Source organism: Alosa sapidissima, chromosome 12 (genome assembly GCF_018492685.1).
Source record: "Alosa sapidissima isolate fAloSap1 chromosome 12, fAloSap1.pri, whole genome shotgun sequence".
In the NCBI taxonomy this organism is placed as follows: Eukaryota; Metazoa; Chordata; class Actinopteri; order Clupeiformes; family Clupeidae; genus Alosa; species Alosa sapidissima.
In genome coordinates this window covers 38,006,399-38,023,125 of record NC_055968.1, presented here as the reverse complement: position 1 = coordinate 38,023,125, position 16,727 = coordinate 38,006,399, and the positions used below count along the sequence as shown (strand labels likewise).

Below are 16,727 nucleotides of genomic sequence, written 5' to 3'. Positions count from 1 at the left end.
TGTAGTGTTAAGTCATGCGATCAATACACTGTGGGCCAGATGTACGTACATTTGCGAGCGTAGCATTATCAGCACCATGGACAAACCGCAGATAGCGAACGCTGTGTATGTTGTATTTACCAAACTTTCACTTCATCAGGCAATCTGCACCTTTCTCCGCCCCCTACCTCAATTTACGAACGTCCACAACTGAACGGCATAGTCTATAAGCGCAGTTGAATAAAGTCAACTGATGACAACATTAAAAAAGAATAAAATGTTTAGCGATCATGAAATAATACAATACATGATAAGATGTCAACAAGCAGGGAGAAAATGGAGATCAGTAGCTCTACTCAAACTGCTTGTGCACGTAGGCTAAAATCTAGCAAGTAGGAAAGTTTAAGTGGATGATGTGAAAGTAAGACATTCGAAAGGCCAACAAAAGTTAAGGTTGCTTTTGATATGGCACAAAGACGCAAAACTGGTGCTCTAAACAGTGATTCTGTTGTCTTTGAAAGGTTCTCTTATTGACGCATTTAACCGCAAACCGCATTTAACACCTGCTTTTACAAGGCGGAAATATTTAGGCACAGAATAGACGTGCAGTTTTTGTACATACCACTGAATACATAACTAGTTGCTCCTTACGCTTCCCCTCCCATCTTTTTACGCTAAACTCCCACTTTCCCCTGGACCCTCCCATGAATGCATATGCATAACACAGAAATATGCAATTTGGCATTTTCAGCTCCCGTGACAGGCAGTCTGCGCTTTTACCCTGTCTGTACATACCTCGCTATGTTTTTTCACGCACGTTGCGAAACAAATATGCATGAAGTGGGCACAAAAGCGTTAGTACATCTGGCCCTGAATGTTTTAAGTAATAAAAATAAAATCAAATGATGTGACCGAATATGAGGGAAAAAATCATCAAACTATTTTATCTGGTAAACAACAAACAGTTTGTAAAGAGACTGGCATAGTTTCTCTAAAGTACTAGAGAGAATAAAAGACTCTGCCCAAGTTAAAGACTCAAAACAGCTCTTTCCAGTGATACCTGTGAAAAAGAAATGCAACCTGAGAGAGAAACATGAGAGTGAGCTCTGGCAAACAAATGGTTTTGAGCACACACTGAGTGAGCTCTGGCAAACAAATGGTTTTGAGCACGCACTGAGTGAGCTCTGGCAAACAAATGGTTTTGAGCACACACTGAGTGAGCTCTGGCAAACAAATGGTTTTGAGCACACACTGAGTGAGCTCTGGCAACTAAACATTGTCCCAGTGGATCCATATGACGATGATGGTGATGAAGCTGACAGTGATGAAGATGGCGTAGGAGATGAACAGGAAACGGTCGACGACGTGGCCAATGTGGATCCACTCCTCTGTCTTGTGGTCCGGCTGAGAGCCCTTGGACACGTGCCGATGGATGGCCTGGACGTGTCGCCTCAGCTCCCTCAGCTCCACCACCGTCTCACTGGCCGTGTCTTTAGCAGGGGACTGGTCCACTGCATCAGCACCAGCTTTAGTCTCCACAACACTGGCTGAGAAAATATGTCAATGGGATCATATAGTTACTATGGTTATGTATTTGCCATTTTGACACTTCTATCCAAAGCAAAATATAGGAAAAATAAACATTAACAACAGATATCATGGTGACAACAAATCACTATGATGTACAATGACTGGACAATGGTGGAAAGTTACATAACAGTTCAGACAGATACCTTGATTTTGGAAAATGATGACTCCATCATCCTTTTTCTTCCGGTATAGGCAGACGAGGCGTGCCATCACCTCTAGGACGAGGACCCTAAGCCAGCGTGGCACTGGGGGTAAATCCCTGGAGTTGTGCAGCATGTTGGTGATGACAATAGTCTCCAGTAGACTAGCCACCATGAGAGCCAGACAGATGGAGAAAAACACATCTGGGGGAAAAGCCAGATAAGGCACAGGAGTTAAGAGCACACAAGGCACAGGAGTTAAGAGCACACAAGCAACACAATGTTGTTATTTTACCTTCAAATAACTCATCTTGCTGAATAAGAACGATGGGGCCTCTGCCTCTCATTGCCAACACACGCCTGGGATCCTGGATATTGTACTATGTACACATTACTACTTAAACATCCCTTACAGAAAATTCAGGTTTCTGGTGAACAGTTCATATTTTCACGTGCAAATTAGGTTTCTGGCTAACAGTTGTGGTTAACTTTTGGCAATGTTGCAGCAAATTTGCAACAATTTCATATGCAATTTAGGTTTGTCACCAGAAGTTCACTGAAAGTTTGCCATTATTGGTTAAGTGTGGTGGCAAATCACTGGCGAACACATTTGCCACTAGTGGCAAACTCATTGTTGCCAGAACATTGTTACCAGAACATTTGTTTTCCACAAATCACCCACAAGTTGCAAATCTCCCGCAAACATTTAATTTTTGTAAGGGATACTATGTAGGATTGTGAGGATATGCGATACAATCCTGTGTCACAGTGTGAAAAGGCAGAATCGTGACACACCCTCTCTAGTCAGAGGCATATAAAGCTTTTTAAAAGTGTGGGGGTTGTGGGATAGGAAAATGAAACAATCTGGCCAAATTATAAATAACTCCCTACAGGAACATTGTAAGTATTTTCTGAGAGGGGTGTGGACTATATTGGTGTCCGGGAGTTTCTCCCCCGAATTTTTTTTTTTTGAAATTCTCATTGCTATACACACCATTTTAATGCAGTTTGGGAGGGAGAGAAGAAGCAGCGCCCCTCATATGTGTGGCTCATGTGACATGTAGGCCTACATGATCTACCTGCTATCACTTCACTATTTGGCACTTGTTATGTTATAAATGTTATAAATCAAGAAATCATTTCAGAAATTATGTTTTGTGCATATAGGTTAGCAGGCTACAATAAATTGCCTAACAGACAGCAGCCTAATTTTGTGGTATCACTAATACCTATTAAATAAATGTAAAGGACACAGAATAGTGACAGAACTGTAAACTCAAATTCAAAAACGTTTGAAACATATGCAAAGGGAATATAAATAAATAGTGTTGCATATAGCTTAATTAATGTACATTTAAAGATTATGATTAGCAGTTTCTATGCTTTTTCCATCTATAGTTACAGGAGGCTACGTTGTTGTTTAAACTATTGTTGTTTCTATAGCCTAGTCCACGTTACCTCTAGTTTCACTTGCTGCAGGGACGCACACATTGCATGAGCGCTCATAAGCGTTCTATTTGAGTTCTACATGCTGGAAATCTTAGTTCTCAAATGTAGAACTCAAAGGTGTCTTGACGCCGCCGTTTGTAAGATCAAAATAAGATGTTTTAAATGGAACGCGATCGTATTTAAGACAAAGATCTCCAGTAGATGTACTGTAGCACTACGACACACATTGACAGTGAAATGCCGCCGACGTTTGATCAGATCAAATAAGACGTTCTAAATGGATCACGATGTAATTAGCCTACAGTAAGCTGTTCAAATCTGTTCCAAGCTATGTCTATTCATGGGTTTCATCAGGTCCCTTTCCACAGGTGTATAAAATCAAGCACCTTAATTATCAATGCAGACTGCATGGTGCTTGATTAATACACCTGTGGAAAGGGACCTGATGAAACCCATGAATATAGTTGATGACACCAAATTAAAAAGTATTTCTGATTGGGGAAACGTTTAGCCTAGTTTATTTATTTTTTTCAGTCCGCGGTTCCATATATTCAATCTTGCTGCAAATGATCAGACGTGTGAAGCACCGGGCATAACTCAATTTCGCGGCTACGTGAACCAGTAGGTTAATTGTTGAGGAGGCCCATAGTTTGAGAAAAGCTGCAGATCATAGACAGAGAAAGCATAATGCTCAGTACAGTAGCCAAGGGCCTTTCTGCAGAAACAACAAGGGCCTTGGTGCGCGCACCCCCGCTTTCACTTTGACACCCTGCATTTCTACATTGTGACAAAAACTGTCAGTCAGACAATGCATTTTGGTTTACTAAATTAGCATAATACGGTAACAATTATAATTTTAATTCTACCTGAAATCTGCTCACTGCAGACGTTATAATGCAGACCCAAGCAGCTGCACAGCCTTGAACATAGGTGCCAACTCTCACACATTGGCCATGAGACACACGCATTTGATTGGTTTCACACACTCACACGCCACACCCCCGATTTCTCACGCTGAAGTGTCAACCCGGTCGGTCAGATGCCTGAAAAATGAGTTTAGCCTATCTATAGATCTACATGTTGAGCCACGGTTATGCTTTCAGAGACGGTGAGAGGGTTCAAGAGCACCCCCTGTCTGTGGAATTTTATAAATTTTCTCTCATTTGCGATTATTTGCTACTTCAGAAGCCGTCCCAGGCGCATTCCCCCCGCATTTCCTCGGCTTCAGGTATGCTTTGAGTATTATTGAGTATTTTTCACGCTGAAGTGTCAACCTGGTAGGTCAAATACCTGGCAGATGAGGTTCAACTAAACTAAACCTATACATATGATATCACACATCAGGAGAACGTGCGGAATCTAAGCTATTATTAGCGCCAAGTTGCTGTGATATATGGTTCGCGAGAAAATTAACATTGAACCGACGTGCAATTTAGGCTAATCATATTTGCATTTTGCACACAGTGCACACCCATTACTCTCGGTTTAATATTTCACTAACCCTTCACACAACACGTGCCAAACCCAATATCACAATAAACAGCAAACCTTACCGAATACGAGGATATAGAGCATGCCTTTGTGCAATAAGTGGTTCTTGAGTAATCCGGTTTTGAAATTGCAACACATTTCTACATAGCCTCATTGGGGCGAAATTATAATGTATTCTAATGTAAACTATTTGTCAGTAGGCCTACATACATTTTTGTAAATTGCTCAGCCATAGATTATCCCGCCATCATGGTTCTTATATTGTCAGGTTCCAGCCAATCCCATTACAGATAAATGAATATATTTATATTGCCATGCTTCCTAGTGACATTAATGCAAAAATATGAAGAAAATCAAATAACGAGACACAAATATTGATATAAAGCCTGACATAAGCCATATGCAAACATTCACATCATGCAGATATGGGTACATCCTGAAAAAGGAATAGCATGTAGGCTATAGGCTATGGCCATTACAATGACCAATATATTATCTTAAATAAACTAGCTGAATAACACAAGTGACCACTTCTGCATAATTTCATGGAGTGCTGAAATGTCAACACATTTTTTAACATTTCTGAACTGTGAAATGTAGCATATGTTTTTGTGGTTGTGAACTTATTGCAATATCACCTAACTATTCCACCAGTGTGTGCATGGTTATAATTCTGAAGTGCAAAATAGCTTAGGCTACAGCACAAATATTTCCATAAAAATAAGCAAGTCTGACCTCTGAATTTATTTTGAAAGTGCACCTGATTGATGCATTTAAAAGTTAAAATATACGAACACTTCTTAAATTCTTACAAAACACCCACCCACTTTTTAAAATTGTTAGTTTGGACCCACTCACTTTTGCCGTGCGAAATACCAGTGCTGTTTTCAGCATCTGTTTAGTGCTTCATTGTCATTTTCATTGGATTCACGGTTTAGTTTGATATTTAATTTACTTTTGGACTGTTTGATTATATTGTTAAATGTTGGGACTGATGGGCACTGAAATCTGGGGAGGTATTTGATGATCACTATTACGTTCCATGTAGTTGAAAGAGTGTCGGGATTTCAAACAAACCATCCGCTTTCATGCGTTCATTGAACGTCTGCGGTGCTGTAATGGAAACCTTATTGCGTAGCCAACTAGCCTATTGAGTTATTTTTAAATTATGCATGATTTACTTTTTTATTAATTTCGTAGGCTGGCTTTATTTTGTTATATAGAAGTATCTAAATAACCTGTTAAAATGTACCAGAATTCAGGAAATTGCATCTAGTCCAAAAAAGAATTTCTGGGGGAGGACCCCCATACCCCCTCTCTGAAATGTCCCACCCACTTTCACAATGCCGCCGACGCCCATGATCCTAGTAGTAGGCTAGATCCCTTTGATACCAATGTTCATTTAACTCTGAGACCCTGGTCCCAAGGATGGATTACTGCACGGGCCTTCCGGGCCCAGACCCAGGGGCCCAAGGTGTCAGGGGGCCCTGAAGCCCAAGCCTTTGCATGGAATCATTGCCTCAATATCAACACATCAGGATGTAGGCTATGAATCTGATTGAATTTAGTATTGGCCATCCCCAAAATGCTAGCCTGACGAGCCAGACCCACATTAAAACGTTCGCAGTGCTCAGTCCGAGGGGCGGGATAATCGGTTGTCTTTCAAATTCCCTCTGCACGCAATAGGACAGCACTGAGTCCCATGCATTTTCCCACCAGCTGGAGCTAGTTGGCTAGTTCAAACTTTTGCCATCTCAAAACAAGCTTAACTCGTGTCACACTGTTGGCCAACAGCAATATCCATCTTCTTTGTTTTCAAGTAGCAGGGAATTCAAGCCAAACCATTGCAACTCATGCCATCAATCATTATGTTATGCCCCCCTAACGACTCTATAGACGATTTGATTGGCCTGATAGAAGTTTAATTTTTCGAGCTCACAAGCCAACGGAGAGTTGCTAGACTAGCCCTGGAAGTAAATGTAATTTGCTGCCGCTAGGGTGTGTCTAGATTTCTAAGCTACCAAAATGCACCAGAAATCACATCAAACAAATTTAAAAAAAAATTTGGGGGAGGACCCCCAAACCCCCCTTCCACATATGCGACAATTAGTGGGGAGCCCTTCATACGTGGGCCCAGGGCCCCGAAAGTTCATAATCCGTCCATGCCTGGTCCATACACCTGAGAACCACTGATGTACGTTTTTTTTACTGTACGGTATAATGCTGAATGAGCCAAACAAAAATTTCCGCAGCAAAATGTTGGTTGGCCCCACCAAATTTCACTCCAAGGTTTTTTGAAAAGTTGGCAGCCCTGCTTGAAGGACGCACACTTTGAATTTGATCAGAGCGGCGCTGGTTCTTCACTGGCTAATTTGATGTGATTAGATGACCGTTCAATCAAATCAACAGACCTATTTGTGTCTCTCTGTGGTTCCAACTCTTACGGGAGCGTTTCTTTCTATATTTTACTTTCATTTTAATTTAATCTGACAAAAAGTGTGGAGGATAGAATCGTGTTCCAGCAAAAGTGTGTACGTTATAACACCCACATCCCCCACGCTTGCTACGCGCCTGTTTCTAGTGTTTCACGCAGTGCTTTCCAGCTTATGCGGCCGCATAAGCAACACACATCTCCCGCTTTACTTACCGGTAGCCTACGTTGTCCAAAAATAAATAAATAAATCATAATTTCATACCTCTCATTGTGTTCATTGTAGACTATGTGTGCAACTTTACCAAAGAGTATAGAAGTAAACCCCCTCTCCTTGCCCCGCTCTCTCGCGCTCCCTCTCCCTTGCTTGCTTGTTACTATTAAATCCGCTTAGCATCATTAGCATGCTGCACATATTTGTTTAAAACTCTTGCATTCAAGTTGATTGATCATCTCAATTCCAATGTTTCCTAAAAAGCCTGTCCCAAGGAGAACAAGTATTAGGCTACCTTGGGACACATGGGAAAACTGAACAGTCCAATCAGTAGACTATGCTAAGCTAGCCAACTATGCTACTTGGTTTACAATATGTCCAGGCTTCAACCAGACAGCTGAATTAAAGAGGTAGAGTTGTAATAGAAATAGTAGGCCTGGGCTATAAGCTAATCTGCATAAAATGTGCTGTCATAAATATCAGACATTCAGTATTCTCTCTTTTTATATCAGGATAAAACAATACAGATAATAATCCTAAATTAATAGAGTAAGGCAAAACAAATAGCCTAGTAGCCTAATGAAACATAGGCCTACAGATTGATGCAGTATCTTTGCAACATTATTAAATTAATCTGTCACCATATGCCTACGTTTGCAAAGAGGAGAACATTTGAATTTGATTCACGTTACATTTAATTTACATGTTGACAATGAGTAGTTTTGGTTGTTGTTGGTGGCGTTATTGCATCCCTTTTATGGCTACAATGCAAAATTGTTCCCTCGCGATTGGAAGCTCCTGTTGCCGCATACGCATTTCAAAACATCGCAACGTGAAATGCCACAAAAAGCTGTTTGTGAATAGGTCTTAGTGAGTTAGGAGTCCTCTCGACTTCTTTTAAGCTGTCCCAGACTTAGGTGCTACGTTTAGGTCTAAAATGCTTTGTGAATTACTTTTAGTGAAAAAAATGAGGAGTCCTAAAGTTAGGAGTGACACGCCCATTATTTTTAGGAGTTGCTCCTAAATTCCACACTTAGGAGCTACTTATAGCCTTAAAATTCTTTGTGAATACGGCCCCAGGAGTTTATTTAAATAACACTTGCCTGATGGATGCTACTATACCGCTGCGTTGACGTTACTTCCGTGATTTGGGAAAAGCCCGTAAAAGTCCTGGCAGGAAGCATGCATAAGGATGTAGATCCACTAATGCACTAATAGTTTGTTCGTAGTGCCAGTTTGCAACAATTATTAGTTAACACTAAGTTGTAAACACTTCGGAAAAAAAAATATTAAAAACTGGGATATACCAAAAAACGTTGATGTAATCGCTTCCTGCCAGGACTTTTACGGGCTTTTCCCAAATCACAGAAGTAACGTCGACGCAGCGGTATAGTAGCATCCACAACCCCTCAAAGGCAAAATAAAGTGTATGGGTATAAGTAATGAGGTAGCTGTGTTATTGGAGAATGGGGCCAAATGCTTTTAATCGTTTGAGTCCCAGGAGAGCAGGCACCAGGACAAGATGCTGGCAAGGATGGAGGGAAGTAAACGCTGGGCCGCACGAATAGGACCATAACGAGAGCGAAAGAGAGAGAGAGAGAGAGAGAGAGAGAAGCCAACGCAGAACAGAGGATGCCACGGAACTAGACAGCCTGGAAAGCTAAGTAGCCCCATCTTTCACTACGTAACAGAGTGTGACTGAATGTTTCAAGCCAAACGCCATAAGCACTCCCTCCTGGGCCAGATGCCTGTTTTAACCGGATTAAGCTAACCGTTGCCCCTGGAAGTGCAAAGCTAGTCCCTTTGTTGTGATGTGTGCCCAGCCTAAAGCTAATGGCCATATGCGAAGTGTTCTGTTACCCCTTTGAACCGCCCCACCTGGATTTAAGCTAACGTTGTCCCCTTGGAGCGGAAGCCTGTCCCTCGCTATTAGCACTTGTCCCAGCCAGCTAATTGTTGTATGGATACTCTCTGAGTGTCTTTCTTGTGCTTAGCACTTGCCCTAGCCCGACTGACTGCCATACGAGAATGCCTTCTTGCTTGTTGAGCTGCCGCTAACTGGATTTAAGCTAACCCTCTTAGTGCTACATGGGTTTTACTTTAAAGGTGCCATGTGTAAGAATTGAGGTAAAAATATCCAAAAAATTAGCTACACGCATCAAAAGAATGAGAAGAAATAAGGGTGATGTCATTAAAAAAATGGCAAGGTATAGTGCTGCAGAGATATCAACCAGAATTAGCATGCTAAATTACTAGCCACAGCCCGACAGGTGTCATAATACCAGCTTCGGCCATGGGAGGCGGTATGCGGGCAACATAACCGCCAGCCAAACTGCAATACACGTTTCTCGGTTGTTACTCTAGGGTAGACCAACTCACTTTCTGGAGGTATACTGCCTCCATCTTTTAAGGAATGTGGAGTATGAATTGATTTTTTGGCGGATATTACACATGGCACCTTTTAATAATATGTGTGTGTATAATGAGAAATGTTTGTCAAAAAGAAGTACTCAGGAGTGGAATGGTGTTTCCAGTGACGGGCAGCAGCTCGTTCATGAGGAGCAGGAAGACGGTGTAGCCCAGAATGAGGGTCATCTTGAAGGCGGATCGGTCCACACTCTGTGGGGGCAGGATGAAACTGAACAGGTCCAGTGTGATGAGTAAACAGCTGGGGATGATCAGGTTCACCACGTAGAGGGTGGCTCGCCGTCTCAGGGTAATCTGAGTTGTTAATATAAAATGAATGTGCATTTCAGCATCAACAAATCTTAGTACTGTAAATATTTGGTATTGTACATATTTAGTATTCTGTATGAAGGAATTAGTAACATGAAGTGAAGTGCATTTCAGCATCAACAAGCCCCTAACCCCCCACTGGATGCTGGATTAAAGACTGCCTACTGCTCCGGTTGTGTAGGTGTACTCCTAGTGTGTGGGGGCTCCAAGCTCACTGTTCCAAGTGTGTGTGTGTATGAATGTGTGCACACTACACCCAGGGGCGGATTATGAACTTTCGGGCCCCTGGACCCAGATGTATTAAGGGCCCTCCCCCAGAATTTTTTTAATTTGTTTGATGTGATTTCCTGTATTCTGGTGCATTTTGGGGATAGCCAATACTAAATTCAATCAGATTCATAGCCTACATCCTGATTTGCTGATATTGAGGCAATGATTCCATGCAAAGGCTTCAGGGCCCCCTGACCCCTTGGGCCCCTGGGCCCGGTAGGCCCGTGAGGCCCGTGCAGTAATCCATCCCTGACTACACCTGGATGGGTAAAATACAGAGAACACATTTCCTCACAGAACCCCCTTCCCCCATGTACGGTGCAACACTTTTCAGACCCTTTCAAGTTTTCCACATTTTGATATGTTTCAGTAGCCTAGAAATCTAGACGCGCCCCTAGCATTTGCTGCCAGGGCTAGTCTAGCAACTCTCCGTTGGCTTGTGAGCTCCAGAAATCGAAACTTAATCAGGACATTGAAATTGTGTATAGAGTTGTTTGGTGGGCTTAACATAATGATTGATGGCAGAGTTGCAACGGTTTGGCTTGAATTCCCTGCTACTTAAAAACAAATATCCTATTGCGTCCTATTGCGTGCAGAGGGAATTTGAAAGACAACTGATTATCCCGCCCCTCAGACTGAGCACTGCGAACGGTGAGTGCCCAGACCCTACATTTTAATGTGGGTCTGGTTCGCCAGGCTAATGTTTCAGTGGATTATTGGAATAATGTGTCTAGATTGATTGGGGAAAAATGAATTGAATTCATTTCAAGATGAGTCTGAAAGTTTTTATAATTTGTATTCATATTTATTTAATCATTATTTTATTTATAAGCTAAGGTTGCTAGCACAGGTGTCTAAAAGTAGATAAAAAGTCTTGCACTTTCTGTTTGTAGTTGTGTGTTTGAAAATACAGTATTTTAAAAAAAAACAAAAAACATTGCATTTTAGGAAATAGCCGTTCTTTTTTGTATTATTCTTTAACACTGACATGACCCTCCAGCAAGATGACATTGGCAGAAGTGGCCCCCAGCTCATTACAGTGCATGAAAATGCACTGTACTGTTCTTCCTAGGCAACTTCAACAACTTCTTCTTCCGCTTACCACTTTTTCCGTACGCAATTTCTCTTGAACAGTTTAACTTAGAAACTTCGTTCAAACTTTGTAACGTAGGTCTTCAAACGGACCAAGCTGCTATGTCTTTTCAACTTTTAAACTTTTATACTTTTTAAACTATTAAAGAAAAACTTTTTAAAAATCCCCAAAACTGCTAAAAATTATTAGCTAGGTTAGCTAAGTCACATGGTTAGCATAGTTAGCATGCTAGTTAACATTTTTAGCAAAACTGCTAAAAATGATTAGCTAGGTTAGCTAAGTAACATGATTAGCATAGTTAACATGCTAGCATGTTAGCATGTTAATTAGCATAGTTAGCATAACTGCTAAAAATGATTAGCTAAGTAACATGGTTAGCATGCTAGTTAGCATTTTTAACAAAACTGCTAAAAATGATTAGCTAAGTAACATGGTTAGCATAGTTAACATAACTACTAAAAATGATTAGCTAAGTAACATGGTTAACATAGTTTGCATGCTAGTTAGCATAACTACTAAAAATGATAAGCTTGGTTAACTAAGTCATATGGTTAACATAGTTAGCATGTTAGCATTGCTAACATAGTTAGCATGTTTAGCAAAACTGCTAGAAAATGTTAGTTAAGTTAGCTAAGTAGCATGGTTAGCATGTTAGCATTACTAGCACTACTATAAAACATTAGCTAAGTAGCATGGTTAGCAGAATTACAAATCTTAGCATAACTGCTAGCAAACATTAGAGCCATTCCAATTTTCAGTTATCGTCAAATATCTACCTATACACAGCCATTAATCTATTTGAATATCAACATTCATTAAACTGCTAGAAAACGTTAGCTAAGTAGCATGGTTAGCATTGCTAGCACTGCTATAAAACATTAGCTAAGTAGCATGGTTAGCATAGTTAAAAATCTTAGCATAACTGCTAGCAAACATTAGAGCCATTCCAACTTTCAGTTATCGTCAAATATCTACCTATACACAGCCATTAAACTATTTGAATATCAACATTCATTAAACTGCTAGAAAACGTTAGCTAAGTAGCATGGTTAGCATTGCTAGCACTGCTATAAAACATTAGCTAAGTAGCATGGTTAGCATAGTTAAAAATCTTAGCATAACTGCTAGCAAACATTAGAGCCATTCCAACTTTCAGTTATCGTCAAATATCTACCTATACACAGCCATTAAACTATTTGAATATCAACATTCATTAAACTTCCAGTCTGTCAACAACTTTCAAACTATTTACCTTAAACTTTTAAACGGTCTACTTTTAAACTATCATTAAACTATCTATTAAACTAGCTGTCTATCAACAACTTTTAAACTATCTACTGTCTATCAACAACTTTTAAACTATCTACATTCAGCTTTTAAACAGTCTACTTTTAAACTATCAACTTTTATTAAGCTATGCAACCACCATGTCTATCCTAGCATCACCGTAGTAACCATCTCTGTATTATCTGTTTTAACTATACATGATATTTTACATCACAACTTTAGCATTTTCATGCACTGGTAATTCCTTGGAATTGCATTTCTAGTTTGAGTTTGAGACCCCTGGTCTACTGAGTCTTTCTGGTAGAACTATAAGGATGAACTTCATGCAGACCATCATGGTAACTCTTGACTTGTGTAGTGGTGGTGTGCTGAGCACTCACATGGTAGGTGAGTTTATCCCAGGCGCCGAACTCGAAGATTAAATCTCCTTTGGAAGATGTGATGTTCAGCAGCTCCCACTCTCCCAAGGTCTCCATCAGCTCCTTGGAGCGCTTCAGTACCTCCTCCACAGGCTTCCCAAAGTACAACCGCACAGAGTCAGCTGCACACGGACAAGATGAGTACGTACCAAATTAGGACACAGAGCAGTAGCACTCCCACTTATGCACCAATACGCACTCCCATTAATGCACCAATACGCACTCCCATTAATGCACCAATATGCATTCCCACTAATGTACCAATATGCATTCCCACTAATGCACCGATACACACTCCCACTAATGCACCAATACGCACTCCCACTTACGCACCAATATGCACTCCCATTAATGCACCAATACATTTCAAATATTCATATAGTTTGATAACAACTTGTAAAATCTCAAATATTCATATAGTTCGATAAAAACTTGTAAAATCTCAAATATTCATATACAGTACAGTGGGCAGTGCTTCAACTTGGCCAGCTTCCCTCGCGGTCCGCACGTGGGATCACGCGACTTTAATTTGTATTTTTCCAGTGACGCTGCAACAACCCAAACAACCGACAGATGTCTCAAGTGAGCAGGGTGTCTCATAAAAAGAAATGGAGCTTGGAAAACCCTACACAGACTTCACTACAGACTTTAGCAGACTGGTTTAGAAATAATTTAATAGCCAGAAATATGCCTGCCCTGCCCTAATAAAGAAATATTTGGTTAACGGCGAGTGAATCCCGTTTGCAGCCGTAGAAGAAACGCAGGACAAATTAAACATTCTGGTTTTCTCCGAGTGCAACGATGATAGACAGACATCATTTGGACAAAATATAGAGCACATTAACCTCTGCCGCTCAGCCAAATGCCCTCCTGTTACGTCCTGCTACCACGGAGTTACAGGCCATAAACGATTTTTGATGGTCACAAGTTTACTTCATTAGCGGTTTATTTTTTTGATTATTAAAGAGTGTTTTTCATTTAAAGGTTTGACTTTGTGCTTATTCAGTAGAGCATTTAGTGCTCTCCCCAATCCCAGACGTTCACATTGCATGTTTGTTTGTAATGGATGCAACCGCGAGATACGCGTTTGACGGCAATGAGTTGTTAACAAACATGAAACAAGATATAGCCCAGCAGCAATCTAGGGACTGTTCGTTATTTATTGAAGGGGCCACCGGAGGAATTTTGAGGGCTTCAGTCAAACGTTGCATGACCCTCCCTTGCCTGCTAGAAATTGTTCAATGACCCTCCGACCAGAATTGTTAAAAAAGACATGACCCTCCCCTGCCAATTGTCGCTGTCTTCCGCCCGCGCTGCTTTGCGCCACAGCCACACACTGTGATAACGTTCTTAAATCAATCTTTCCCGTGAGCCTGCATGCTACCAGTCCTTCCTTTTCAAATGTGTTGCACCTGTTTGCACAATTTCACAAATAATCATATGTGATTAATAATATGACAAATAATCCCTGTGCAGGGGACCGAAACAATGCATGGCAACTTTTTCCGTGTTTAGCACTTATTTTAACTTTCCCCCGCTGTCTTGCCGTTTTAATGTTTTCCCATAGAATATCCCATATTTTAATACTCTCATAACAGCCCTGCCATCGGGCCTGTCTCTGTGTTGCCCTGTTGCTACCCCCTTGCCCTTCCAACAAAACAGATGTCTTCAAATCATCGTTTTCCTTGCTTGAAGGCGAACTTAGAGTGATGTTAACCTATTTAAGTTTAACGAGTGATTTGTCGTGAGAGCATGATTCATTGGCGCTTGCATGTTCGGCCTTATGTCTACGTGCACACCTGCCTACCATCAGGCTACTCAGCTACTAGAGAAAGAATTTCCCCTGTTTGTATGTTCACTCCAAGTTGGCCTACCATAACTTACCAACTCTGCACTGTAGACCCTAAACTGGCTATTTATATTTTTCTGTGAAATAAGCAAATGTATTTGTTCAACTTTATGAAGCAGAATTATGCACTAGGCTACTTGGAACGTAACACATTTGACAAAGGACAGATGTATGTTGCTAGTAACAAAATATTAACTTTCAGTGTTTTACGATGTCTCATGGGGAAGTGTTTTTCCCCATGCATTTATTCTAGGCTACTGTCAGTGACTGCCGTGAGAGAAGCGGGTTCTGTGTTTCGTTCATTTTAGTAACTGACGCGAGAGAAGCGGGGTCTGTGTTGTGTTGCGTTAATTTATTTTCATTGGGCATGCTTTGCCTTGCTGTCCACAGCTCTTCAGTTCCGACAAAGCCAAAATTACTCCTTTTGAAACAATGAGTGCAGGCCGCGCGTTTGTATGGTTATATTGCTTGACAGAGGGGAATCCCAAGCAGCTTTCAGCCATAAGGCTACTTTAAGAACATTTCCTAATTCACCCGACACTAATATTCAAAATGTTGAAAACTATTTCGGCATAGCCTATAAGCAGTTTAATTAAATGTAATGTTAGTTGTAAACAAACGGGCTACTTGGTGAGGCTTGACCTCACAGATGCGCTCGTGCCTTAGATGGCAAGAAAAATCTTCACGATATAGGCCTACCCAGTAAACAAAATAAAGTCCTGGCGACGTCCCCTAAAGGTCCCCTGGCGAACGTCACCTCCTCGACATTGTGTAGGGTTCCCTTTACGTCCCGCGGACCTCTGTTCGGGAGGTCTAAAAGACGTCCACGAGACTTTGAGAGGAAGTCCTGTAATGGTCACCGCGACGTTATGCGCGCGACGTTTATATTTCCGCGATGGTAAAAAAAAAACAATTAAGCGCGATTTGGTATGGTATTACATCCTGTAAGTCTCAGCGTTGCTAGGAGAGAGGTAGACGGAACATGAACACGCATTAATGACTTGATCTACAACCACACAATCAACTTCACTCACCTCACATTTTCATGTATGAAATCAAGTCCTCCGAATGCATTACACTAATGTTGAGTAGACATGGACATTTATACCGGGCTAGCATGTGCTGCTTTCACAACTACGGTGTCATTTTCTTAATAAACTAGATAGATAGATACTTTATTGATCCCCAAGGGAAATTCAAGACCAATACGTCTTAAATAATAATACGTAATAAAAAACGAATACGTTTTAATGGGCATATCCCGTAGCATATTGTTCAAAACATCATCAGAGTAGGCCTAAGCTAGCCTAAGATAAATTGTTCAAACCATATTGTTTCAAAATATTAAAAACTAATAATAGCCAAAAATACTAAAAATACGCAATGCATGCTGGGAAGCAAAACTCAACATGAAATAAAGTAGCCTACATGAAACATAACTAGAATGCATTGACATGCTGAATTATGTAGTACATACATTTTGAGTTTAACGTTAACAACCCTTTTCTCAGTTTATGAAGTTGTGCGTCTATGAGCCAAGTAGACATATAATCTACTAGACCCTATGCAGTCTGGTTTCAAGAGTGGTCATTCTACTGAAACTGCTCTTCTGTCTGTGACTGAAGCATTGCGAGTAGCTAAGTCCTCTGCTCAGTCATCAGTAATAATTCTACTAGATTTATCTGCAGCCTTTGATACTGTTAACCATGACATTCTCCTATCTATACTATCTGAACTGGGAATTTCCGGAAAAGCTCTTGACTGGTTTGAATCTTACCT

General features: G+C 40.8%; 1 protein-coding gene across 1 annotated transcript in view; it reads right to left on the bottom strand.

Moving 5' to 3' along the window:
- Nucleotides 1–449: 449 nt before the first annotated feature.
- LOC121678567 (5-hydroxytryptamine receptor 3E-like) overlaps nt 450–16,727 on the bottom strand; it is a 38,945-nt gene continuing 22,667 nt past the window's right edge. Inside the window, exons 5-8 of the mRNA XM_042058188.1 lie at nt 13,061–13,221; nt 9,805–10,015; nt 1,713–1,913; nt 450–1,526 (exon numbers count right to left, since the gene is read on the bottom strand). Of these exons, the coding sequence (XP_041914122.1) occupies nt 1,249–1,526; nt 1,713–1,913; nt 9,805–10,015; nt 13,061–13,221 (851 nt within the window). The 3' untranslated portion in view covers nt 450–1,248. The remainder of the gene's footprint in view (nt 1,527–1,712; nt 1,914–9,804; nt 10,016–13,060; nt 13,222–16,727) is intronic.